Source organism: Branchiostoma floridae, chromosome 7, assembly GCF_000003815.2.
Source record: "Branchiostoma floridae strain S238N-H82 chromosome 7, Bfl_VNyyK, whole genome shotgun sequence".
Classification (NCBI taxonomy): Eukaryota; Metazoa; Chordata; class Leptocardii; order Amphioxiformes; family Branchiostomatidae; genus Branchiostoma; species Branchiostoma floridae.
Window position 1 is genome coordinate 5189741 of NC_049985.1, and position 25761 is coordinate 5215501.

The window sequence follows — 25761 nt, forward strand, 5'->3', positions numbered from 1 at the left end:
TGGGACACCGGACGTCATCGTTGTAGGTGTAAATAGAAATGCTAATTATGGCTTCATTTGCATAATTAATTTGCTTCGTTCCATAGTACCATAGTGGTTAATTGCGAGGATTGCATAGTGTGACGCGTGAAATCGTTAGGTGAAGGTGAACAACTGGTCAACAACAACCATATGTGACAGTGGGTAATCGGGTAATCACGGAAGTTCGAAGTTGAAGATCCACTTGGGAGGTACAGCGCCATAATCATCATCAACATGGCTGCCGCAGACCAAGAACCCCACGTCAGCGAAGTTTGTCCTCGTTCCTTCCAAGACAATAGCTATAGGGACGGGTTTCTTGGAACTGTGGCTGACTTACAGAAGGCTGGGGTACTGCAGGATGTCGTTATTGAAGTCGAGGACCACCAGTTCCCCTGCCATCGGCTTGTTCTGTCCGCGGCCAGCCCCTACTTCAGGGCCATGTTTACAAGTGGCATGGCGGAAAGTCGGCAGGAGACAGTTGTTTTGCAGGTATGGCAAAGCTGGACCAGAAGGCGCAAAACAGGCACATTTAGTAATTAGTAAAGTAAGAAAGAAGGAGTACGGGGGAGAGGATGGGAAAAGCCGAGATGGACCCTCTTGTGAACGCTTCTGGTTTTGATTACCCCATTCTGTGGCTGAGTGGTGGGTGGGGGGTGGCAAAAGGTGGGCAGACCTACTAGTACACCCAACTGTGGGGCTGGACACAGCATTCCACTGACGGAAAGTACGGGTTAAGAAAGTATGCGTCGTCGCGGGTACGGTGCTGTGGCTCCCCTGGGCCGACTGGCCATGGGGCCCCTAGGCTGATTTTGCCCCCCCTCCCCACTTTTTAATAAGTCTGTTGAGTGGTTGTCTGAGCATCAAATTTGGTTCCTTTTTCCTTTAGTCACTCAGTTTTAGGACACAGGTTAACATGTAAATGTGTTTTGTATGTGAGTTAACCTCTTTGGTTAAACAGAATGTTATTTAGTGTATTATCCTATGTACATTTTGTTATTCTACATTTTCTTGTATCTTCACAATAGGTATTTGTACATTGTTACCTTATTTTTCATGCAGGGTTATGATATAGAAGTTCATGCATTAATGCTCACCTGGGAACGGGTTTTCTGCGCGTGAAGAATTTGCGCGTGCGCGTGAAAAATCTGCGCGTCAAAAAACAAAGTTCCTGAAATATGTCAGAAAATGTGCAGCAAGGAATTCTAAGGCATAAAAATGTGAACCTATGATATAATTTCCCATCTGTTACCTAATTTTTGGTTTGAAAAAAACTGATTTTTAGATCCCTTGGGAATAGGTTAATTTGCATATTTTGAAAATTTCAAAATCAAGTAAATTGGACAGAAATACATGGAAAGATTACACATATGATGTTTTATATTGTATAATATAACAATTTGAGGCTTTTCTAAATTCTAGAAGCTAAATTTCATCTTTTTTGAAGCAGATTGTTTCATGCGCAAATTTCAAACTTTTTTGCGCGTAAAAACTTAACATTGAAAAATCACTTGAAAAGCACTCAGATTGAGATTTTGTACTCTAGAATGCAGCAATATGATCCTTGATTCCATTTTGCGCCATCTTGTTTGAGCTTTTAAGTATTAAACTGCAAAAACTTTTTAAATCCCTTGGGAATCAGCTAATTTGCATATTTTCACGCGCAGATTTTTCACGCGCAAGTTTTCACGCGCAACTTTTTCACGCGCACAAAACCCCATCCCGCTCACCTCAGTTTTGCAGTGACCAGAGGATGTCATGCAAATGATCAACTAAGTAAAGCCTTTGGGTTTTTAATTTTAGCATGACACAATGTTGTGCCCTTGTGAAAGTCACTTTACACCTATTTTCTCACTCTACTCTTTTGAAAATGAGTATCAAGCATAACCGCCCATAAGCATATATAACACATCCACTTTTACACACCTAATACTTGCAGGGTTTGGATGCAGGCATGTTTGAGGAGATTCTGAGTTACATCTACACGGGGACCGTCCGTATGTCCCTGGACAAAGTGCAGCCCATGTACCAGGCAGCCGACCTCCTCCAACTGCACTATGTGAGAGACACCTGCAGCAGCTACATGGTCATGAGCTTGGCAAGTTCCACCTGTGTGGACATGTACAATTTTGCTGACGCCTTCTCTGTGGACATGGTCCTGAACCGGTGTCGACAGTGGGTCTGTAGGCATTTTGCTAAGGTTGGTCTTGTTAATATGGTTGATTAAGAGTGTCCAACACTGTCTATGGGTGACGTTTTTTGTAGACAACCAATTTGATACAATGGCAGGCTGAAACAAGTGTCCTTGTATAAGAATATTCCCTTGTATAAGTTGTATTAACATTTTCGGGACAGTGACAATGTTCTCTATCAGCTTTGAAAAGTTCTACAAAAGTTAGAGTCATAGTAATGTGCAAACAATATTTTTAGGACTCAACTTCACTTAATAACTGATAGGATGAAACTTTCTTCTGTGCCTTCACAGTATATTTGTTTACTTTTGTGGTGTACTTTTCACAATAGGAGGGAAAATGAAATTTTTGCACTGTTTTGAATTCACAGGTGAAACAATTAGATCTGTAGTACAGTTGTGATACAATGGGAACGCATATACCCGGCATTAAGAATTCTTGATAGAGAGGCACCTCAAAACTGCAAAAAATTGAACCACTGGAAAGGTTGCAAATTTTCAGTATCAAGACACAAATTTGCACAGTGCCACTCATGTACATGTACTCTGCACCTCCACAGTTTGTCTCCAGTGAAGAGTTCTGCAGGCTGAGTGTGGATCAGCTGACTGAGATCATCAGCCACGATGAGCTGGATGTTAAAGAGGAGATGACAGTGTGGGAGGCTGTGGTGAGATGGGTGCAGCACAACAGGGAGGAAAGGTTGGTACATAAACTGTCAATTCTGAAACTTTTGTACTGGTTTTATTTTGTGCTGTTGTCCAGTGACCTAAGTGTGAATTCTTCACTCCGCAAAAGTGTATCCCATATATGAGTACTTAGCACTACAGAATTGTTTCAAACACAAATTTAAAACCACCAAAAACCTCTGCATAAGTAAAGAATCTACAATATCATACAAAATATCACATTAAAAGAAAATCAGAATACAGTATGGAGGGTCAAAAAAGCTGAAGAAATACAAGACTTATTTCTGTGACTAGGTTCTTCAGGTTAGCAGGTCATTGCAATATGGGATTCTTACTACAAAACCACAAATTTCATACCTGCGATATTCCAAAATAAATCAACATTTTTTCTTCTTCATTGCATTGCTTGTACAATGATATGTTAGAAAAATGAGCTTCTGTAGCATTTTGTGTTCTGCGGTGATAAATGATGACACAACACAGATGCAGATTCTCTTCAGCAACGTGATTGCTATAAGTCAGTTCATGGTTTGAACTGCACATGCAGGGTGGTGCATTGTGGGTAATAGGTCAAAGGTTAAGGTCACTGAGACATAAATAAAATATATCTAGACATGATTAAGTGTGTTGTAGACAAGAACTGTTTAGGAAGTAGAAACCTTCACCTTTGACATTGCACATGTGTAGTACGTATCAGAATCATCTTTATTGACATACAAATACAAGATGAAAGATTAAAATACCTAGGCCAGCCCTTTTTCCAGACTTACGATGTGCAGAGGGCGCAAGGTAAAACATATTGAAAAGAACAATCGTGTGCATCGGACTCAGATACAGACTGTTTTAAAATTCTTTAAACATATGGCACAAGAAGATTGCAAAACTCATATATTGCACTAATTGTCATATTGCACAATCTCATGTAACGATAACAACTATCAGCAGCTTGAGAATAGACCGAGAGGTTTTTCCCACCCAACTGTATTTCTTGCACAATATATAACATATGAAGTGCATACTGCACACTTTCCTAACTTGCGTTTCAGCTGGCAGACTTCGCGTTCCTTGTAGCTTAGCCTATTGGTAAACCCTAGTACCTTGTTACCCTGTACCCTACAGACTACACCACCTACCCAGCATCCTCCCTCACATCCGCTTCAACCTGCTGACCTCAGACGACACGGCAGCCATCTTGGGTCACCCCCTGGTCAGAGAGGATCCTGAGAGGACTGTTATCACGAACTTAGTAAAGGAGAGTTCCAACCTACCGAGAAGAGTTGGGATGGACTCACTGGAAATGGCTCTTCTTTTCTGTACAAGGTCAGTTGATTACTGTGCAATGTCATGTACTTGACTTATTTCCACTTCTTTGGAATGTTCCTTGTGCACTTTTGTTTGCTTTCCTGACATTAATTTGTACCATATTTCTTTAAATTTTGCAGTGTTTTTTTTAAATGAAGACCTTTATTGCACATTTACATGTTGAAGAGATACAGGTTACAGATACAAAATTAACTGTGTTGGCACTTTTTGCCCCAAACTTGAAACCACCATTACTGCACTGTATTGTAGCTATAAAACTGCTACACAGCTGTCATAAAAGTATAGACTATAGAGCTATCTATCATAGAATGACAGTGAATTTTCTACGATAATTATTACAGATTAAATCACCATGAACTTTAAAGCATTTACATTAAATTTTTGCTGTCCCTCCAGCTCCAATGAGATCCTCTACATGAACCCTCGTTCAGGGAAATACATCAGCTGCAGTTACGATTGTGAGAGTCTGCGTTCAGCCGAGGCCATAACAGTTACCAGCAACAATGATATTTACATCCTGGCAGAAGAACCAGAGGATCCCGATCTCTTGTACATGTTAGAGTACAACCATGCAGGCAATATGTGGGAATGTGCCAGGCCACCCTCAATGTATAGGCCTGAAAAAGACACCAACTTGGGGCTTCACTACAAGTGCCTTGTTGAAGCTGATGGGGTTTTATATTACCTTTATGTGGTAAGTAGGAGAATCAGTGCATCAGTGTGGATCAGGAAGTACAACTGGCAGACAGACCAATGGCAGGAGTGTTCCCGGCTAAAACTCAGAGAAGCAGACGTCGAGTACATGACAACTTTGTCCTGCGGTCCACACCTCTACTTCCTTCAGAACACAGATTTGCATCGCTACGACCCAGACCAGGACCGCTGGTGCAAGCTGACTCCACCGAAAGTCATGCCTCATCTCTACACAGCTGCCGCACTCGGAGCAGAGATCTTTTGTGCAGATCATGAATTCACCAAAGCCATGGTGTACCATACAGAGTCAGACTGCTGGCAGATACTTCGGGGCTGGAGAGCAGGACCAATGTACATGGACCACACATTTACTCCCAATTTCTTTGTCCTGGAGAACCAGCTGTACTTATTGTTAGAACAGTTTAACGGTATCTATGACACGGCAGAAGACTCTCTCATATTTGTGTATGACAGGGCTTCAGATGCTTGGAGTTCTAGAGGCTTGAGGGCCACCTTGCCTATCAAGGATGTAGATAAGGTGTCAGGACTCCTGTTGCCTGTTGCGCACATGTACCTACCATGTCTAAAAGGGGAGGACAAATAGAGCACAGAAGATCAACAGGTAAAGTGGCGTTGTGTTGGCATAATGGCTAGGGTGGCATGGCTAACCCAGAACCAACCCAGAGGTCCTGGGTTCAAATTCTTGACATACCCCTGATGTTGTGTCATTTGAAAAGGCACTTACCAGTAGCACAACTTTGTTTACTCAGTGCAATGGGACTTCGTTTTTGGATGTAAATGGTAGTGAAATTAGAGTTTGTACTTCACCTTCGAATAGTGGCAATACCGTGCTCTGGACAAACTACTGCCGCTATGGCCTCAAAAGTCTCTGGGACTACCTTATGTTAACTTTTTTGGATTTATAGAAACATTTATATATATACATTTTGCAGTAAATTTTGATATAGAGGTACGATTAGTTTCAGGTTAGGTTCCGAACAGAATAATCATTTGTGATTGGTTACAGACCTATAGTGATATGTAGGCTTCATCTGTATTTTTCTATTTCCTTTAGTGTTGTGATATCTAGTCAGACCACGTGAAATCCTGTTATGTTACAAATGCATGCACACAGGGTGCAGAACCAATCTAACAACATGGCAGTGTCAAGACCGTCTTATTTAGTTTGTTTGCTAGTTTAACTGGCTGTGAGTCATTGTATAAGTATTTTTATTTTTCTATTCTTTTCCAAATTGATCAACAAGTTGAAACTGTTTTTTTGTATACAATGGACACTATCCCTTTATAACGATTTATTATTTTCTGATTTGTTAACTTTATATTATCATAGTTTAGCTTTGATGGAGGATGAAGTAGAACAAGCCCGACGTTTTTTTCTCTCTCACTAGCACATGTTCTTTTTTGCTCTATGTTTTGTTTATTAATTGTAAATGTACGAATAAATAGATGTCAAATGCCAAATCACACACCTAATTTGTCTTCTTAATGAACCCCACTATTGCTCTTGACGACTGTTTTGTATATGGCCAAAACAGCAGCAACTTCAAATATAATAAATAATTCAAAACAGTGAGCAGTCGGTCCGGGATAATTAAGAGACATCCCGTGGCACACATGGCAGTGCACGAAAAATGACACGTGAGACACGTGACAGTACATTGTCTATTCAGGTGTTGTTTTTTTTTGCTGGTCCATAGCTTGAACATCTCAAAGGAGGCAAAATATAGCAAACCACTAGCAATAGACATATGATTGTCTTTTGAAGATTTAAAATTCTAGACATTTTGAATATTTAGTTTAGAATTGACTAAAGATTACAACTGTATTTCTTTTATACAAAAAATGTGTTGGAACTTCAAGTACCTCCAATGAAGGAATGGTTTGTCCCAACTGTTGCATCATGGACGTAAATTAAACTCTCCCTAAATGTATTTCATAACCATCACCACCAGATGTCACTCAACACAAAAACTTGAGTTGCGGCTGACGACTGGACCGCCGTCGCTCGCAGACTCTACGTTTGTCTCTCCTTGAGACTTGGCGCTGAAGCCGACCTACAAAAGCCACGCCGTGAGTAGAAACGTCCAAGTACGCAATGTATCAAATGCTAAAATACGTAGGGGTGCATATATTGTCTTGACAAATGAGAAGAATGTCTTACAAGAACGAACAATGACTTGTAGCTGGCACCCTTCTGTCTCGGGAGACTAAGACTTAGATAAAAGTTACGGAATCAAAACATGCAGTTTTTTAAAGACTTTCAACGAAGAATTCTTATATTATGCGACATTTCCTTTACTTATTGGAAAGTTGCAGCTTTTGTCATGTTACTAGTTATGTACTCTACTGTACAAAATGGTAAACATTGAAGTCATATTTACCACGTTATATTATTTCTTAAAGATGAAAGGTGGGGTACAGCAGAATTGCATAATTTCTTTCGTTGACTCTTCAAAAGAGAACAATGATTTACCTGGTAACAACGCACCAACGCCCCCACATTGAAAGAGTCGTATGTTCCTAGGTTTCCTATGGTGTCCTATGCTAACACTAATCAAAACTTAACTAGTTGCTACAGCAGTAATGTACACGTGAATAACTGATCGGAAATTGTCTGGTTCTCGAAATCGGGAGGTAATTGTATAAAGAGGCAATTTTCATTGAACCTGGCAAATTGTCATTTGTCGATTGATATGCCGCACCAATTGACTTCTTTGTTTTTTGTTGAAGTTTTGAAGGTAAACAAAATAAAGTTTCAATGATGAAAACAGAGGTGTTATAGAAAACTTGAATCTGACAACATTCGTTGCCTGATACTATATCAACCAAGGTAACCTGCGTCAATTGCCTTTATTTTACCTATCTATTGATTGGTTAACTTTTGGCTATTCAGCACGCACTTCCAGGGGTACCCATCTAGCCTGTGGCTATTACTAATGACTGGCCCTGCTGACAGAGACAAAGACAATACAAATAGAATTTGACATTGAACAATCAATAGCAATATTCTGAGTACATGAAAAAATCACATTTCGTGTAATTTTACAGTACGTGACATATGAGTCTAAAATACTTAAAATCTCCATCCCTAGTTTTCAACTAAATCCATATCTAATGTCGCTGCCAAGCACGCAAGATCCAAAACCTGCGACACCCACGCCAACCAAGCTGGGAAGCAACAGGGACCCGAACACCATGTCCAAGCCAACCACGCCGCCTGGCACCCTGGATCCAAACCCCACCCCCAAACCAACCAAGCCACCAGACACCCTGGATCCAAACCCCACCAACAAGCCAACCACGCCACCAGGCACCCTGGATCCAAACCCCACCGACAAGCCAACCACGCCGCCAGGCACCCTGGACCCAAATCCCACCCCCAAACCAACCACGCGATCTGGCACCCTGGACCCAAATTCCACCCCCAAACCAACCAACTCACCAAGCAATCCGGACCCGAACCCCATGTCCAAGCCAACCACGTCGCCAAGCAACCCCGACCTGAACCCTATGTTGAAGCCAACTCTGCTGCAAAGCATCCGGGACCCGAACCCAACATACAAGCCATCCCAGTCGATCTATCAGCGTGAAGCAGAAAACGTCCGAAACCCCAACCCGACGTACCCACAAACCACACCGATGGACCAGCCAGACGTTCACCCTGATTCTGCTCTCGATTCGGCTGGTCAGAATTCCCGCATTGTAGATTCTCATGTGCATGATGGTAAAACAGCCAACAATGAGGGTGATCCTCTTACTCAACACTCTGTCGCGGCCCGTCTCATAGATGATGAAACCGCCACTGCAACAGCTACCAGTGATGGGAATGCAGGGAGTCACCCTCATCATAGTAGTGCTGTTCCTTTGAGTTTGAGCCCCGCCGACAGCAACGATGGCAATCCCTGCCACCAACCACATGCTGTTCCACATCTCAAGTCTGATGAGACTGCCTCGGCTAAGCATGATGCCGGCGCCTGCCTGCCACCAAATAATACTGCATCCCAGAGCCGTGACGAAGCTTCTATGAGGCGATCTGACAGTGATGATAGCCTTTCTATCCAGCCATATGCTGTTAGATACCAGGAAGAAGAAGAAGACGGCAACAGTTTGCGCGCAGCAGATTATACTTTAACAGGGAACACACCATTTGTTCCACCCACCCCTTCTGATGACGATGGCGATATTGAACCGTACGCTGTTGCCTACATGGGGCAGGGAGACACGATATTTGTGAAGAAATGTACAGACGGATCGAATACGTCGACAAGAAACAGGAATGACATCTCCGCCAGCTTGGAAGGATGTGACTCGGCCATCACTGGCGCCAACGCTTCGGCCTCTGCCGGGATTGATGCTCGGCATGAAGCTTCGCTGAACCCAAACCCGATGTACTGGCAAAACGCATTAAACCCGAATCCGATGTACCAGCCAAACTTCGGACAACAACCTACTTGTGGTAAGACACGTGTCTTGTTCCTTAATGTGTCAGCGTTCCCGTTTCTACGTGTATTCAACCCCTCTCTTGCGCAATTTCATGATCCGAAATATCTCGTCAATCATAATATAAGCCGGTTCCTGGATTTAACTGTGAACGAACCGCGAGATTCGTTGTGATATGCCAAATATGTCAAAAAGCATTGAAACAAGTAATAGTAAAGGGGTCTTCACTTTTGACCTCGCGCATGCACAGTTCAAACCGCAAACTGACTTACAGCTTATTTTTTCCCCTCCCATCAAATGATAGGTACAGGTTTTCTGGCCTGCATGCACGCGTGTTACGGCTTGTGCCGCCGCCATGCAGGGAAAATCATCTTCATGGTTGTGTTGCTCGTCTGTTTCACATTCGCCGGATTATACTTCAGCGGAAGAGTGCAGGTCGGTCACAAGGTGCGTCGCGATTTTTGTTAATGTACCATTTTTAAATTCACTTTTAAGTTTTAGTTGATATATTCAAATTTTCTGTTTACAAACTGTATAGGTTTTGTTTCTTTTTAGTGTACTCGAATTGTTACGGATTCCAGGAAGAATAGTGAAACGATAAATAATGTTAAGTTTAACAATAATGGAGATCCAAATACAAAAGATTGAAAAAGAAACAAACCAAGATCTTGCAATGCCATATGCTGCTGTAGTGCGTCTCTTTGTTATGTTTAAATTTTTTTCGGGCTTTTATTAATTTTGTAGCCAGCATGACCCCCATGGTGTAACACACCAGTTTTGCTTAAACGCGGCACGGTAGAAGTTTTATTACGCTGAACAGTGCTTGTAGTTTGATTACGCTGTTCAATGCTTGTAGTGAGTATGACCTCACTGTACTTGGTAGCAACGAGTTCCACATTTATCTTTAGATGCAGTGTAAAAATAAGTACATTTCACCTGCAAATGTCCCAAAGCTCTTTGAAACCCTTACCTCAATTTCCCGTGAGAACTTTCACCATCTCAAAAATTTGAAAATATATTCCTACTACAACTACAAAAACCCACCAATCATTCGAAACGTAGGACTATTCATTAGCTTTTGCCTTAAACGGAGAAAGGTCAACCCTCCAATGATGTATACACAAACAAAAAATGAAAATATTGAAATTGTGCCACTTTTTTGCGTTAACGTATCTGTGTATACCTTTCAACTAGTCATAAGGTATAAGATTTGCAATTAACGATCTAACCAAATTGTCAACCAGCATCTTAATTTTTGTTACTTTCTTTTACATCGGTTTGCATTTTTGCTCTGTTTGATGTTATTTTGTCTTTACATATATAGTTATAGGAATGTCATAAACAAATCATAATAATTGTTATAATGATTCGTATAACCTCTTGTTCAGGAAGCACTAAACCTAATTACGTTTCTGGTCTTCCCCGTCTGTTCCTTTTCCCTATTGTTACATGTAGTAAGAATTTTCGTTGTAATAATTCTGGGAAAAGCGAATTCTAACTCAGTTTTGGGTTGATAACTGTAAGTAATTCAAGGCATGAATGTTTCTCGTTCTCTTCGTTGAGCTTGATGTCATAGTCGTGACACCAGCCATGGAAAAATCCTCCACCACCCCTGGACATCCAGTGTGTTGCAGCTCTGGTAATACGACAACGCCTAACCCAATGTCCAAGGTGAGTTGCGGCGTTTCTCATCTTCTGGGTTTTCTCATATTTTCCAATCGACTTTGAAAAATTGGGTTGACCACAACTGAATACGTGTCACTCGTCCTTAAAACATGAGAACGTTTACAACATGTGGAACTGATGAGTTGCAAGAGCTGCAAGCGATGACATCTTTAGACACCTCCCACGCAACTACTCATGCAACACATTTTAGGCCAGTGAAATGGCCAAGTGAGCATTCGCCGTGCATTCGGTAGGCCGTTTGAGTTCCGGCCCAATCTTACCAAAGACATTAAAAATAATACATACATGTACTGCTTGATTTGCTTGGAACTTAGCATATAAAACGTAGGATACAAAGTAGGATAGTTGAATTCACATCACTGCCAATGAATTAGCTCCCTATACTGTAGTGATTACACCGTTATTGAAATGCGATTGGCGCCGCCGTATGCACCAACAGCTGCCGAGATGACGTAAAATTCAACACATTAATTATTTGACGACCGTGCATTTTCACTACCTAAATTACAGTTAACATCAGCTACGGACAATATCTCCATCCCTGATCACTCTGCTCCGGACACTCCTTACACCCCGGGTCTCCCTACACGCTACATCACCGAGGGGTCAACAGGGGATAGTGTAACGTCCACTAGTTCTACCAACAGCTCTTCTTCTGTGCAAACAACCCCAACACTACCATCCTACTCCAATGGTAACAATACTACTGGAATCATACATGTGAAATGTGTACAGTTAGTAAATCTTCAATTTTACGTCAGTCTATGGATCTTATTTTACTTCTACATGATGTATATGGAGTTGGTCTGTTTTAAGTACATTCTTTGATGGCACCAAAATTTACCGGAAAGGCAGCAAAAATATGATTTTGTGGAAAGCTTTGTTGCAAGCTTAAAAACACATGCCGAGTTTATGGTCCATCATGTTTTGGGGTACAGAGCACTGGTAGGACCTAACAAAGTGCATGACTGTTCCAGTTGGACGCGTGTCCAAAAGAACCTAGACTGCTGCGCAGTATAAAAGAAATTAAAGCGCAAATATATGCATTTGTGGCAGAGACTGTCATTCTCGTATAGGACTGTTAATCCATAGCCGGATGGCTAATGTTAATCAGGATTTTACTGTGGTCAATATTGATATGTACGATACTTGTTGATCTCTTCTTGCAGAGACCAATGGAGGACGGGCGGACCCGGTCGTCTTTGGTGGTGGAGGATCGGAACCAGGGAAGTTCACACGAAACTACGGAGTAGCCGTGTCTGCTGATAATGAGATATTCGTGACTGATCTCGGCAACCAGCGAGTCCAGGTCTTCAGCATGGAGGGAACCTATCTCCGCCTCTTTCCAACGGTCCTGCCGGCTGGCAAAGGACAAAAGATTGAACCCTACGATGTTGCCATGGATGGAAAAGGGCATGTTTGGGCGGTGGGATACAGAGAAAAGGTGAGCATCCGCCCGTGAATGAGTGCGAAATTTTAGTATGTTTAGCTGAACTTGCAAAGTATCGCAACCACCCGTCGAACTTCCTACATTTTCCAGATGATGTTTTAAACTATTGGCTTCTTGAACAGTTTACAAATTATGATCCATACAATTTAATCATCTATATATAAGTATTCTAACATAACGATTAGTAACGTTACTAACTAGGAGCTAGTAAACTAAATCATAAATTTTACCGTCGCATATCATTTTTTTTATGAAAGAAGAAACATGAAAAACATAATGAAAGGACAGACACGAATTCAAAAAGTGGTGGCGAGCTCAAGTCAACTTAAGTATTAACGTCGCCACTTGTACAATGGAAAATGAATATCATAAGACCATTGCACTTTACGCGGATTAACTTTTATGCTAATCTATTTTGTTATTGTTCTGACGGTAGACACAACAGGTATTACATGCGGTACAGTACAGCAAGAACGGCCTACCGACAACTGCAACCACGTTCGACGTCCAGCACCGGACTCGCTACCCGAGCATCGCTGTGGACCTGCGCAACAACAACATCATCGTGGTGGCTGCCACACAGATTTTCATTCTACAGCCAACCGGCTCGGTCTATCGTCGTTTCGGAGCGGCTGGGAGATTGAAGGCAGAATTCTCTTACGTCACAACCGACCAGGCAAGTAACATCGTTGTCGTGGACACTGCACAGTCCACTGTCCACGTGTACGATCCTTCTGGACGGCATAGGGTTACATTTGGAGGCTATGGACAGGGGGAAGGGAAACTTCTTGTACCCAGAGGCATATGCGTAAACAAAACTGGTCACATTTTTGTGGCAGACTGGTTGAAGCATAAGGTAGACATGTTCACAAGCAGCGGGGAGTTTGCCCGTACAGTTGTGAACATTTCGTACCCGTGGGGCATTGCTCTGGGCCCAGATGGACATTTGGTGGTGACCAGGAAGACAGATAATACCGTAACAATATTTCCACGCCAGGCTATTCTGACATCATCATATCGCACCGTGTCAGTGCTGCAGCCAGGTGACGACCTCCTCATTAGCTTCTAGTAGGTCCTGGTTGGATGATTGACATGGCTGTTTATAAGACTCTGTAGGACTGACACTTTTCTATGTCACCGGAAGATTCATAGTCATTCAGAGTCAGCTTCAACTTGTATAGAAATTCTGCGGGATCTTTACGCGCACAAAAAGGACACAGCAAAAATGAGCTTCTACTACTACATAATCATGCAGAGCTGAAAATTAAGCAGACTGAAAACTGCAAACCCACGTCGCTGGCACAAAGAAGTAAAAAGACATGGCAGAAAAGACGACGTTAGTACTACAGCAAATACCAAGTTTGCCTGAATGTCTCCCTGCGCTAGACACTCCTGCCTACCGTCCCATAAGTTACTCACGCTGCATGTCTTTGATGAAGTGTAACAGCGTCTGCGGTGGTAAAGTTGAACAAAGCTCCTGTCCCTGAAAATATCCCACTTTAGATCCCGCCTGTGAGCATCCTGGATGCCTGTGATCGTACCCCTCAGCCTTAGGGTAAGTATGATACAGATGTACGTGTTTTAGACAGTCATTCAGTCAGTCAGTTTGTCTGTCTGTATGTCTGTCTCTCTCTGTGCTTGAGTGCGTGTGTGGGTGTTTCTATTTGTGCATACGCCCCCCATCCCTAGGGAACATGTCAAGTAGGTAAACTTTTAATCGGTCGTATTTGTTGAATTTCGGCACGCAACTGCAAATATTCTGAATTTAGAGATCTCCATTCAGATTGCTACTTATCTTCAACGTATTCGCGTCATTTTTGCACATTTCCATCAGTGGTAAACAACGCAAAATCAAGCCCGAAAAGCAATCCCCTAGTTCTCGGTATTAGGTACTTTCAAACCGCAAACAAACTATTTAGTAACCCGCCATTAATATCTGATGTGAGAATGTCCCAAAATAAGGACACACCCTTTTCTACAAAATATCATTCCTCCCACTTATATCATGCACAATATCAACTGTGCCCTTCATCATAATGTAAGACGAAATCGCAAGGGTTTTTGGTAACGCATCAAAGGCAATATGCTACCTTTTCTTTCACTACTAAACATTCTTTGCTCATGACAAAATTCTCTTAAAAATACGATTTTCCAAAATAAAAGACAGGGGCTATTTTCGTCACGTCACAAACCGAACACTGCGCATGCTCCAAATGACGTCTGTTCAAGACCCAGACTGTAATGAGGTGTGTCTCCACCCACACGCACACACCGATATCGACGAGCTTAATTCCGACTGTCTGCTTCTGCGTCCAACAAGAACTGATGAAAGCCTGCTAAAACAAAGTGAAAAACAGGTTGGTGTAACTTTTGATTCTGACCCACCTTTCCCGTAAATGTAGCATGCATAACAAGATATAAACAAGACGTAGAAAAGGCTGGTTTGGGGCAGGTATCAACATACCATCTAACAGCTTTTTTTTGGGGTGGGGGGCTGTTTTCTTGAATTTCTTTCCTGTTTAAATTTCTTTCCTGTTTATTGGTTGAGCGTTCTAATAGTCTACAGATAGACAAACGTAATGTGCTTGGGTGGTGCCAGAACGATATGGAGAATTTCCTAGTGGTTCAACTTGAAAATTTATGGATTGGCTGTGTTCTGTTCTTGTGTAAAAACAGCAGTTTGAGAGAACTCTCTCGGAAAACCACGCAATGCATACTCCATAAGAAATTCTACAGTCTTATTTTCATGTGTCTATAGCAAGATGTTTCCATTTGTCTCCTATCTTAGTCTGACTTAGAGAGAAATGGATGACGTGTCAAGAGAGAAATCTAATCAGTTGTATAAAGATTTTTAAAGGTAGATTAGTCTATAAAGGTTTCTAAAGACAGATTAGTCTACCAATGTTTTGGTACGTGTAGGCGTAAATCAAACAGGGAAATATGCAAGGCCGGCTTTGATCATGCCGACGCCTGCTTTGAACATTAGAACAGTACAGATTCCATCTTTTTGTTTTCTTGCAATCCTTCTTAAAACGAGACTGCTAAGTTGACCGGAGAGTTGGGGATCTTGTATGACCCATCGTCTTGTGAACCTGTGCATGTGTTTTACTTGGAAGATGACGCTTTACAAACTGTGAGCACTTCTAGACTATTTGCCTCGGTCCTTTGTGACGTTGGATCAATACAACCGCTTGCCAACATTATATAAGCAAACGACACAATACGCATGCGCTTGTAACGTGTGTTCGCCATGTGTCTTGTGGCTATATGGAACTATGGATAGAGTAGAGGGTAAATGGCACATTAGGCCACAGCAAGTAAATTATATGGATGACATCAACGCACTCATTAATTTTCGCCTGGTTTGAAAAAATATTCTGGAGGAATGGTCAAAAGTACGATTAAGTACCAAAATGGGAAAATAGGTTGTACCTAATAATTGAACTTGTAGAAGCAACACCAATACTGCAGTTGAGGAAGTGAAACTTGTTGGATAGTTTTAAAAGCGGCACCAATATGGAAGCCATGAGTGTAGTTGCCAACTTGGTAAGTGATACCAGTATATCACATTAGTGTCTCTTTCACTACATTCGTTCAATGCAGGGAATGAATACCGTGTTGGCTGTGATGTCATTGATTTATCCATTGAAGTCTTGTTAACAACGTTTATGGTGTCTATTTTGAATATTTAGCCATCTTGTTTTTTTTTCCCATCTTGTTTTTGTTTCGCCTTATCTCACTATTTTTGCCGTCTACAGAGGATCCACAAAATTTGCTTGCTATGGTCTTACCTTGACAATGCGTATTGGGATACATGCGTGCTGTGTATGGTTAGGGCAATGTTGTCTTGACAAAAACTTGATTGCCCCTCTGTGTTATCCAGACTTCTCTGCTTTCTGCTGAATGCATGATCTATCAAGGGGACTTAAACACAAGTTTGTCTAATACAGGTGTACAATAAGTAGTATTATCCGGAAATCCCCATCTGCAGAATCGACTGGTCTTTATAGGGCCTTCAAACTGAAAACGAATCAGCAGGAATCAAGCAAAACCAGCCGGAATGAAGTATTTACAACATCCGTGCCACATTCGGGGCCATTCGGATGGGAATTCCAAATGAACCTAATATCCCCTTCACACGAGAAGGAATGAGCCAGAATGCCGTCAGAATAGAAATTCTTTTCTATTCCTGTGAATTCGTAGTGTATTCTAGACTTTCTCACTGCATTCCAGATATTCTTTCGGCCACATTCTGGCAGGATTCTAGGTGGCTTTCCGTTTCGGTTCTCCATCGAATGAGATAAGAATGTTTCGAATAATGTTTGAATGTCGTAGAATGCGGTCAGACTGCAGTTAGAATAGTTAAGATACACTTCGAATCCACTATGAATGCCATTCGATATTTCTTCACTTCGAATGCACCTCGACAGTTTTTAACATGCCATAAACTTTCGGGCCACCCAAAAGAACGGGCACAAATAGCTGGAATGCAGTTAAAATGTCTGGAACACACTACGAATTGCCAGGAATTGTCAGGAATAGAAAAGCATTTTCATTCCGACGGCATTCCCGCTCATTCGTGATCTCGTGTGAAGGGGGCTTAAGACTGATCATTTGTCGCTACTTGAAACGATAAGTCAATAACAAAGCCGACGTCAGATATTCTATCTATAACATGACATTGTACAAAATGGTCACCCTTTGTTGTTGCTAATGTCGATCGGCCCAACTGATTGCACCTTCCAATGAAGTTGAAATATCCGCAAGGCTAAAGTGGTGACAAATATATGTCATTCCCTTCTCTATATGCGTTAAAACGTGATTGTAGGATATAACATTGCTACATGTATCAGCAAATTGATAGCCTTGATGATGGGAAGCGGTCTTGTTATGCAAATGTCCTAACTGACATAGCTGACACCTAAAATAGTTTTTTCCCCTTATGAGTCATCTTGATCACTAACTACCACAACGGCAGCAAAAGGTTTTCTTGCGCGAGGCAAAATGTGTTTTTAGATGCACCAAACGATCTAATTTTCGTTTTTTTAACGGAAATGCACGAAAAGCTGAACAGACATCTTTCATTTGTTTCTTTATTTTTACGGAAGGCGGAACGGCCGCAGGCTGTAGTAGCAAATGTTTATCACACTGTGCAATGATTCTATTTCCTTACAGGTAAAATGTCCAACAGGCCAAAGAGACTGCTGGTTCTTCTACTGATCATTTTGAAAACTGGACCAACCACAGCCTGCAGCAGCAGTTGTTCATCAGTCTGTAACTGCAGAGACAGAGGCCTCAGCACGGTGCCTCAAGATCTACCTAGTACTATCACTAGCCTTAATTTAGGGCGCAATGCCATCACAAGCCTATCTTCGTCTGACCTCTCAAGGTACAGCAGTTTGACAAAACTGATTATGTTCGGTAACCCAATAACTATTGTACATCCTGGGGCATTTTCAAATCTTATTCACCTTGAACGTTTGAGTGTGACTTCCACCCAACTAACAAACATCCAGTCATATGGTACATACGGTACATTCTCAAATTTACCTAAGCTGAAAGATTTGTTCCTGGACAAAAACAATCTATCTATCATTCGACCTGGCACATTTTCAAATCTTCCCAGTCTTGAGCTTTTGTACCTGACAGGTAACAAACTAACCGACATTGAGCCTGGCGCGTTCACAAAAGTACCCAAGCTTGAAACATTGTACTTGAAGAACAACCATCTAAGTCAATTCCATCCCGAGTCATTCTCAAATCTACCAAAGCTTCGAATATTGGACCTATCCTCAAATATGATTTCTAAAGTCGACTCTGATGCATTCTCTAAGATACCCACACTGAGAGAGCTGGGCCTCGAGTCCAACCAAATAACCTACATTCAACCTGATACATTCAAATTTCTACCGCAGCTCGAGCGGTTGGAGATGGCCTCAAACCAGATAACTAACATTGTGCCTAATTCATTCTTAAACCTCCCTCAACTCCAAAGGTTAGAGCTTGACTCCAACCTTATAACCAAGATTCAACCTGCTGTATTCTCAAATCTCCCAAACTTACAAGCATTGCATCTACAATCTAACCAAATGACTAGCATTCAGCCTGACACATTCTCAAACTTACCAAAGCTTACTAGATATGGATTAAAACTGCATAACAACCCCTGGCAGTGTGACTGCAGGATGGTTGCATTCAGGTTAAGGTTGGCCATGTCCCAATTGTTTGAAGACAAAATCATCTGTGAGGAACCTGGTAACTTCTATGGGCGAAAACTTCAACATATAGATCCCAAAAAATTGATATGTGAAAAACCGTCTGTCGTGCGCTTTCAAAAAAGCAACGATCTCGCACTGCTGCATGAAAAAGCACTGCATTTGGTCTGTAAAGTTTCAGGAATTCCTACACCTGGCATTATGGTCATTCTTCCATCTGGACGAAACGCAACTGTTGAGTCGGATGGGAGAGTTACTGTGCATAAGAATGGTACTATCATCATAACATACCTAACTACATCAGATTCTGGTCTGTACGTTTGCATTGCAAAAAATTGTGTTGGCTCTTCGTTTTCCACACTGTTTGTTAACATTGAAATTCCAACATCGGCAATGGCAACAACTTCACCGCTTGGCAGTACAGACGCCACGGTGGTTACAAGTCCTACTGACCCCGCTCTCTCCACATTCTACATTGATAGTCAAATTACATCAATTGCACCACCAATTACACAATCATACACTGACATTCCAACATCGTTAATGGCAACAACTTCATCACTTGGAGGTACAGACAACACACACACAGGCTCAACATTTGCCCTGACAAGTCCTACTGACTCCCATCTTTCTCCTCTGTTATATTCATAATTCCTATGCTACCTACCATTACGACCTATTTTCTTCTTCACTACTGAACCAGCAGCGCTGTTGCCATAAAGCCAACACTTTCCACACTATATGGTGTCCCGATCACTCTGAGTTTCACAAAGATCAAGAATGAAACATTGTTTTGGGGGGACACTCTCCGTCTGGTCTGTGAAGCTTCGGGAATCTCCTCAGCAAAGATGACGATTATTCTCCCATCTGGGCTCAACGCAAACGCTGAGACAAGTGGAAGAGTAACCGTAGAGGCTAATGACACACTGACTACCACCATAACAGATGTTACAGAGGCAGATGCTGGTATGTACACCTGCGTTGCATTAGGTCCTGTTGGATTCATGTCTGCCACACTAACTGTTGACATCAGAAGCCCAACTTCAGTTTCCCCCCAGTTCGCTTCGCCTGCGTCCTTTCCGCCTGACCAGACAGAAGGCAATGCTGACACGTTAGTCTTCTCCCTAAAAGTTGGCTCTAGTACATTTGGCGTAGTCATGATTATATTTGGTATTATTTCAAGTCTATTTCTGCGCAGGAAAAGAAAGCCTTCTTTAACTTCTGCATCTTCCGATATTTCTAACAACATGAGCACAACTATAAAACGTACACACGGACAAGATCATGTATATGATAATGACAATGAAACAGGCACAATCGAACAAGCTAACATATATGGGAATGACGAGGGAGCAGGTACAAAGGAACAAGCTCAGATACATGTTTATGACAATGACGAGGATTCCGTTTCTGTTGGTTTTGAAGCCGAGGGGCATGTGTTTGAGAATGGATATGATACCCCCCAGGCCGTTAATCAGAGTGGCGCTGAGGCAGCAGTGTCTTCTCTGGTTAACCATGTGTATGGCGATGAGGCTCTCAATTCAGGTCAGTTCATCCATGGGGCTGAGGCAGCTCAAAATATTTCTTCCCAATCTTATGAGGAAGCAGTGTCTGTCGCCTCACCGGCAATTTACCATAATAACGGTAAACAGGCAAAATCTGCTGCTGCTCATATCCTCTATGGAAAAGATTATGGGAGAGCAGAAGATGTCACTCCTCAGTTAGTCCATGACAATAATGATATCTAGATCCGCGCACGTCTGCTTTGTTGGCAGGTAAACATAAACTTGTTTATTCTAATTATGTTTCTATATATTAGAGGATCCGGCCTGGTAGAGGACAGCTATATTCATGTTACCGGATCCTCTCAGAACATTTCAAATCTGAAAATCTGAATAAATAGATGAATATTTGACATTTGCCAAGATGTACATGTAAATATGAGAAATTGTCTATCGTAGCCAAGCTTCTTTGTAAATAGTAACGTAGCATTTTTCTTCACAATATTCAACATCAGAATATTAAGATAATGAATTTTTCAATACTTTATGTAAAACGGTAATGGTGACAAAGCAGGATGTATAAGGCCTTTAGATCTGGAGTGTCAAATAGACCAAAAGAAGCAAAAAAAGTAAAATTCACGTTATGTAGATCTTCTTTTATTGTTTCTTAATTAAATGAAAACATATTTATAAAAATATTTGCATGCAGGTTTCTCTGCGAACTTCGAAAATGGGGGAGAAAGTTGCTTTTTTAAATGTTGAATTAATTGTATAATAAAGTAATAATGTAATGCAACTTCTTGCTCATTCACTTGTATCATATTGTAATTTTACATTCATTTAAAGCATTACGTATAACCCACTATAGATGTACAAGTATCTATGGGAGTATTGTGGACATACATAATATGTATTAATCTGGAACACCCGTGTAGTATCATGAAGAAAAGTTACCAAAGCATCGTTACGATAATACAATTCATGTGATGCTGCATCTTTTAAGAATGATTATAATGTGTACAACTATTTAATCTACAGGTTACTACACAAACAGCTGTATAAAGTCTGTCGCAGAAAATGTACCAACCATCATCTTTATATGTCATGTATGTAGCAAGTTGAAAGGTTAATGCACTCCCACAATAAAGTTTTTGACAGCAACTCAGTGTTGTCTTTTAACTACGTACATGGTGTTTGCTTGTTTGTTTGGGTTGGTTATTTGTATGCACTATCAGTGGAGTGACAGGGAGTGAGTGGGAATATGACCACAAATGACATATAACACCATTACACGCATCAAATGATTTACCTGCGATTGAGTTTTTATACAAGGCGATAGCGCTGTAGGTTTAAAAGGCTTTAGATAAATAGAATAAATGAATAGAATAGAACAGTTTAGATAAATAAAGCTGTAGTTAGCCCTGTCGACTGTGAGTATACCTGGGTCAGTCACACATCAAAATCTTTGACTTATTGTCCTCTAAACTTTGAAACAAAATCAGCCCCTGTGGCCCAAACTTATAGCACTTACTCTCTGCTTAACCACTTTAAAATCACGACTACAGCAAGTCCAAAACAATAACAGAAGCTCTGCTGCAGTAGCTTAGAAAACTGCTAGGGGGCCCATTACATCAAAGATTATTCTGTTCACACACATACACACATGCACACGCACAAACAAATACACCTGAAATTAATTAAATATAATTATGTCGAAGATGATAAAGGATGTATGGCATGAAGAAGAAAAATTTGGAGAAAAAAAAGTGTGATCTTGTTTGAACATGTGTTAGCCTCCTTTTCAGACTTTTAGCAGTGCTGGCATTTATTTTTTTGGGAAGGCTGATTCATGATTTTCAGCATTGGCTAAGATTCTCTAATGCCGGAGTTCCATGCTCACCCCTCATTAGAGAACCTTATCCTATGCTAAATATCAGAAACCAGCCTTCCTTCTGCAAGGGAGGCTACATGTTGTAGCTTTCCCTGAAAAATAAAATACATATCACCATGGGTCTTTAAATCAATCACATAATTAGTCATTCTGTCCTGGACAGTGCAATCATATCTCTATTGAAATTGTCTGTGGCTATGTTGAACTTGAAGAGATACCTTCCAAGGTGTTTGCCCTGTTGTTCAATGATATATGAGATCTAAACCATGTGTACTACACATTCCTCCTCTTCCTTGTCAGCTTCTTTTAGTCTTCTGTCTATGCCCTTCTTCTCTAGCCATGGAAGGTACATGCGTGCCACAGGGCACAAGGGACCAGACAACATATCCACGTGTGTGCTGCCGACTTCAAATATGGTGGGCTTCAAACCTCTAGAACTCCAAGCTTCTGAGGACTTGTCATACACAAATAGGAAAGAGTCTTCAATTGTCTCTAAAGCCATGTCATAGCGTTCCAAGTATAAGTACAGCTGGTTCTCCAAGACAAAGAGATGGGGCGTATGGGCAGTCTCAACGCTTCCTGCATCCATCCAGCCTTTAAGAATCTGCCAATGGTCTGAATCTGTATGGTACACCATGGCCTCCCTGAAGTAAAGATCGGCACAAAAGATCTCTGTTCTGAGCGCAGCGGCTGTGCAGAGTCGAGGAACGATTTGCGGTGGCGTGCGCTTGAACCAGCGGTCCTTGTATGGGTTGTAGCGATGCATTTCTGTGTTCATGAGGAAATAGATGTGCGGACCACAGGGCAATATTACCTGTTCACCCTCTCCCTCGCCAAGCTCCAGCTGTGAACACTCCTGCCACTGGTCTGTTTCCCAGCTGTACTTTGTGACCCGCAATGACTTATTGCTCCTTGTACTTACCACGCAAAGGTAATATAAGATCCCATTGACTTCAACGAGGTACTTTTTGTGCTCTGCAAAATTCTTTCGGTCAGGACTACACACTGGCGATGGGATTGCACGCTCCCACGCATCGTCTGTGTGGTTGTACTGAAACAGACACGAGTGACTTTCCCACGGCTCTTTTGCCAGGACGTAAATATCGTTGTTGCTGGTGACTGTTATGGCCTGGGCATCAGGCAGACTCTCAAAATCATATTTGCCGCTGATGTACTCCCCTGCCCGAGGGTTCATGTAGAGGATCTCATGTTCATTGGTCCTGGACAGGACAAAATGTCAAAAACTGTCATGAGTGAAAATTCATGTCAGAACGTCAAGCAAGCAAACAACCAACCAACCAACCAACATTGCACAAGGAGACCTGTCCCTGAATGGTGACACCATATTATCACATGCAATGGACTCTTCCAAGGACACCACCGTGCAAAATGGACTCTTCCAAAAATAGGGAGTGAAATATAACACAGATATGGCTGCTGGTGTCCTAGCTTTGCTATAATTATTTGTGCTGGGATACCTTCACTATGTATAATTTATCTGTTAAAACTTTAAAAGCCCCGACGGGGTTTCGGACAAAATCACAGCATGCACCGGTGTCATCCATGAAATAAAGTCTTCAAATAAATATAGCCCAAGAAATGATATGTCTAATTAATTAATTAAAGGGACTAGGTGAGGTGAGGTGAATTAAGTCAGCATATATGTACTGTATAATTTATGACTGTACTGCATATATGTGTTACGGGACCACAAAATTTGTAATGACATGAGCAAGGAATGTCGAACTTCCCAAAAGTCAGGTATTTACAGACCTTGTACAGAAAACCACAGCCATTTCCAGCGAGTCCATCCCAAGTCTCCTCGGTAGGTTGGAAGTCTCCTTTACCAAGTTCCTGATGACGGACCTCCCAGGATCCCTCCTGACCAGAGGGTGATTCAAGATGGCTGCCGTGTCATCTGAGGTCAGCAGGTTGAAGCGGATGTGAGGGAGGATACTGGGCAGGTGGTGAAGTCTGCAGGACGCAAGATGTAGGTTACCCATTACAATCAATATACAGTGGAATCCAACTAATTGCATTACAGCCTATCGCATGCTTTTATTTCAGTATGTATTACAGTATGGTGGGGTCATTTTTCACTACCGAATACATTTAATTATACAGAGGGCCATTTTTAAACAACTACCACCAGGTCACATATATCCACCACCCCCAAAGAATACATGTTAAAAGATCTCCAACACAACATCCCCCAGTATAATACATGTACATGCCTGCATATCTAAACTGTGCATGCCTCGGGGATGCTGAACTAGAAATATCCCAAACATCCTGTTTTTCAAAGTGGCGGAATTATTAAAACTTGGAGAATGAATGTTTATGAATGTTAGAACCTGCATTATATGCTTGATTGTCAGTAGTTATCTGAATGCAGTAGTGTATCTGGTTTCCACATACTAGGCACATCATGGACACAGAAAGGAAGTTAGGACAAACATCCTAGAAAGGTCTCAGAGCTGCTTACCGGTATCTCACTTTCTGTCTTCAAGGTCCTGCATGGCAGGGTTGGACAAGATCACTTGTCCTAGTGGGCAAGTAATCAAGTACATACAAAATAATACTTGCCAGGACAAACTTTTTACTTGCCCAAACTTAGAATAACATTCTTCCATGTGTTTCCACTTCCAGCAATGGAATTCTTTTATCATTGGCTCTGTTTTTCGTTCTGTGTTGACAAATGTTTGATGCCATCACTGTGAAAAGTAACTAGTACGTGAATATCAAAATCTCGCTCATGGAAAAATTTTACTTCCCCGCAAGAACATCCACTCGCCCAATCTGCACTTTACTGCCCTGGACAATTGTACAAGTTGACTTGTCTAAACCTGCAAGAGATCTTCAATTTCTTGAGTTGCAATGCAATATTTTGTATAATGCCCACCTGTCCTCCCTGCTGTGCTGCACCCATCTCACCACAGCCTCCCACACTGTCATCTCCTCTTTAATATCCAGCTCATCATGGCTGATGATCTCAGTCAGCTGATCAACACTCAAACTGCAGAACTCCTCATGGGTAGCAAACTGTGGAGGTGCAGAGTATAATGCATCAGTACTTACCCCAATCTGGTACCAGATTTAAGATCTGTGGGTACATGGCATTCCTGGCACAAAAAACACTTTGACTATTAAAATACCTGCTGGGTGGTCCATTTTCAAGGGGCCCAATACACAAAACAATAAAAGCAATAACATCACACACACATTCAAAGAAAGTAAATGAAAAACTTGTAACAACTTGTAAATTAAGTGACACAGGCAGATGTAACATGAGTCATACACATGTATAAGCAACAAAGCAACAGAAAGTATAGACAAACAAAAAACGTGTTATATGAAAAACTACATGACTGAGCAAAAGAAAACAAATCAAAATCACATTCCTTACTCACTGTCCATAAACCGGGCAGGTCAACATTCAAAAGACAGGCATGGGGGGTTTCTTGGGATGTCAGGGGTGTGGGACGGCACATTTTCTGGTCCAGACACACAAACTGTTCCAAGGCTGCAGTACCATCATGGATTGCTAGATGGCACAAACACAGTACAAACACAGACAATAGTAGCAACAAAGAGGGCAAGCTATTCTTTACCACATTTGAGAGGGCTTTAGGGCCCAAAAATCT

The 25761-nt window shown here is 41.6% G+C and overlaps 4 protein-coding genes across 6 annotated transcripts; 3 read left to right on the forward strand and 1 right to left on the reverse strand.

The window, feature by feature from the left end:
• The first annotated feature begins 113 nt into the window (after positions 1 to 113).
• Positions 114 to 6397, forward strand: LOC118419544 (kelch repeat and BTB domain-containing protein 8-like). Of its 2 annotated transcripts, none has more exons than XM_035825975.1 (5): positions 114 to 510; positions 1958 to 2218; positions 2770 to 2909; positions 4016 to 4216; positions 4616 to 6397. In XM_035825975.1, exons 1-5 carry the CDS (start codon positions 256 to 258, stop codon positions 5514 to 5516), a joined length of 1758 nt encoding a protein of 585 aa, XP_035681868.1. In that variant the 5' UTR covers positions 114 to 255; the 3' UTR covers positions 5517 to 6397. The 2 variants fall into 2 exon arrangements, with proteins under 2 accessions (XP_035681868.1, XP_035681869.1); XM_035825976.1 differs by lacking the exon at positions 114 to 510 and adding an exon at positions 1770 to 1794.
• Positions 6398 to 8047: 1650 nt separating this feature from the next.
• Positions 8048 to 14427, forward strand: LOC118419350 (tripartite motif-containing protein 2-like). Its single transcript, XM_035825711.1, has 3 exons — positions 8048 to 9389; positions 12229 to 12503; positions 12946 to 14427. The coding sequence occupies exons 1-3, from the start codon at positions 8048 to 8050 to the stop codon at positions 13576 to 13578; spliced, it is 2250 nt and encodes a 749-aa protein (XP_035681604.1). The 3' UTR covers positions 13579 to 14427.
• Positions 14428 to 17697: 3270 nt separating this feature from the next.
• Positions 17698 to 19811, forward strand: LOC118419351 (leucine-rich repeat-containing protein 15-like). Its single transcript, XM_035825712.1, has 2 exons — positions 17698 to 18764; positions 19783 to 19811. Exons 1-2 carry the CDS (start codon positions 17924 to 17926, stop codon positions 19809 to 19811), a joined length of 870 nt encoding a protein of 289 aa, XP_035681605.1. The 5' UTR covers positions 17698 to 17923.
• Positions 19441 to 25684, reverse strand: LOC118419548 (kelch-like protein 25). 2 transcript variants are annotated; one of them, XM_035825981.1, is made up of 4 exons: positions 25528 to 25684; positions 25020 to 25159; positions 23891 to 24091; positions 19441 to 23337 (listed from the first exon to the last, which is right to left on the reverse strand). In XM_035825981.1, exons 1-4 carry the CDS (start codon positions 25606 to 25608, stop codon positions 22377 to 22379), a joined length of 1383 nt encoding a protein of 460 aa, XP_035681874.1. In that variant the 5' UTR covers positions 25609 to 25684; the 3' UTR covers positions 19441 to 22376. The 2 variants fall into 2 exon arrangements, with proteins under 2 accessions (XP_035681874.1, XP_035681875.1); XM_035825982.1 differs by having other exon boundaries at positions 25524 to 25581.
• Between the last annotated feature and the right edge of the window lie 77 nt (positions 25685 to 25761).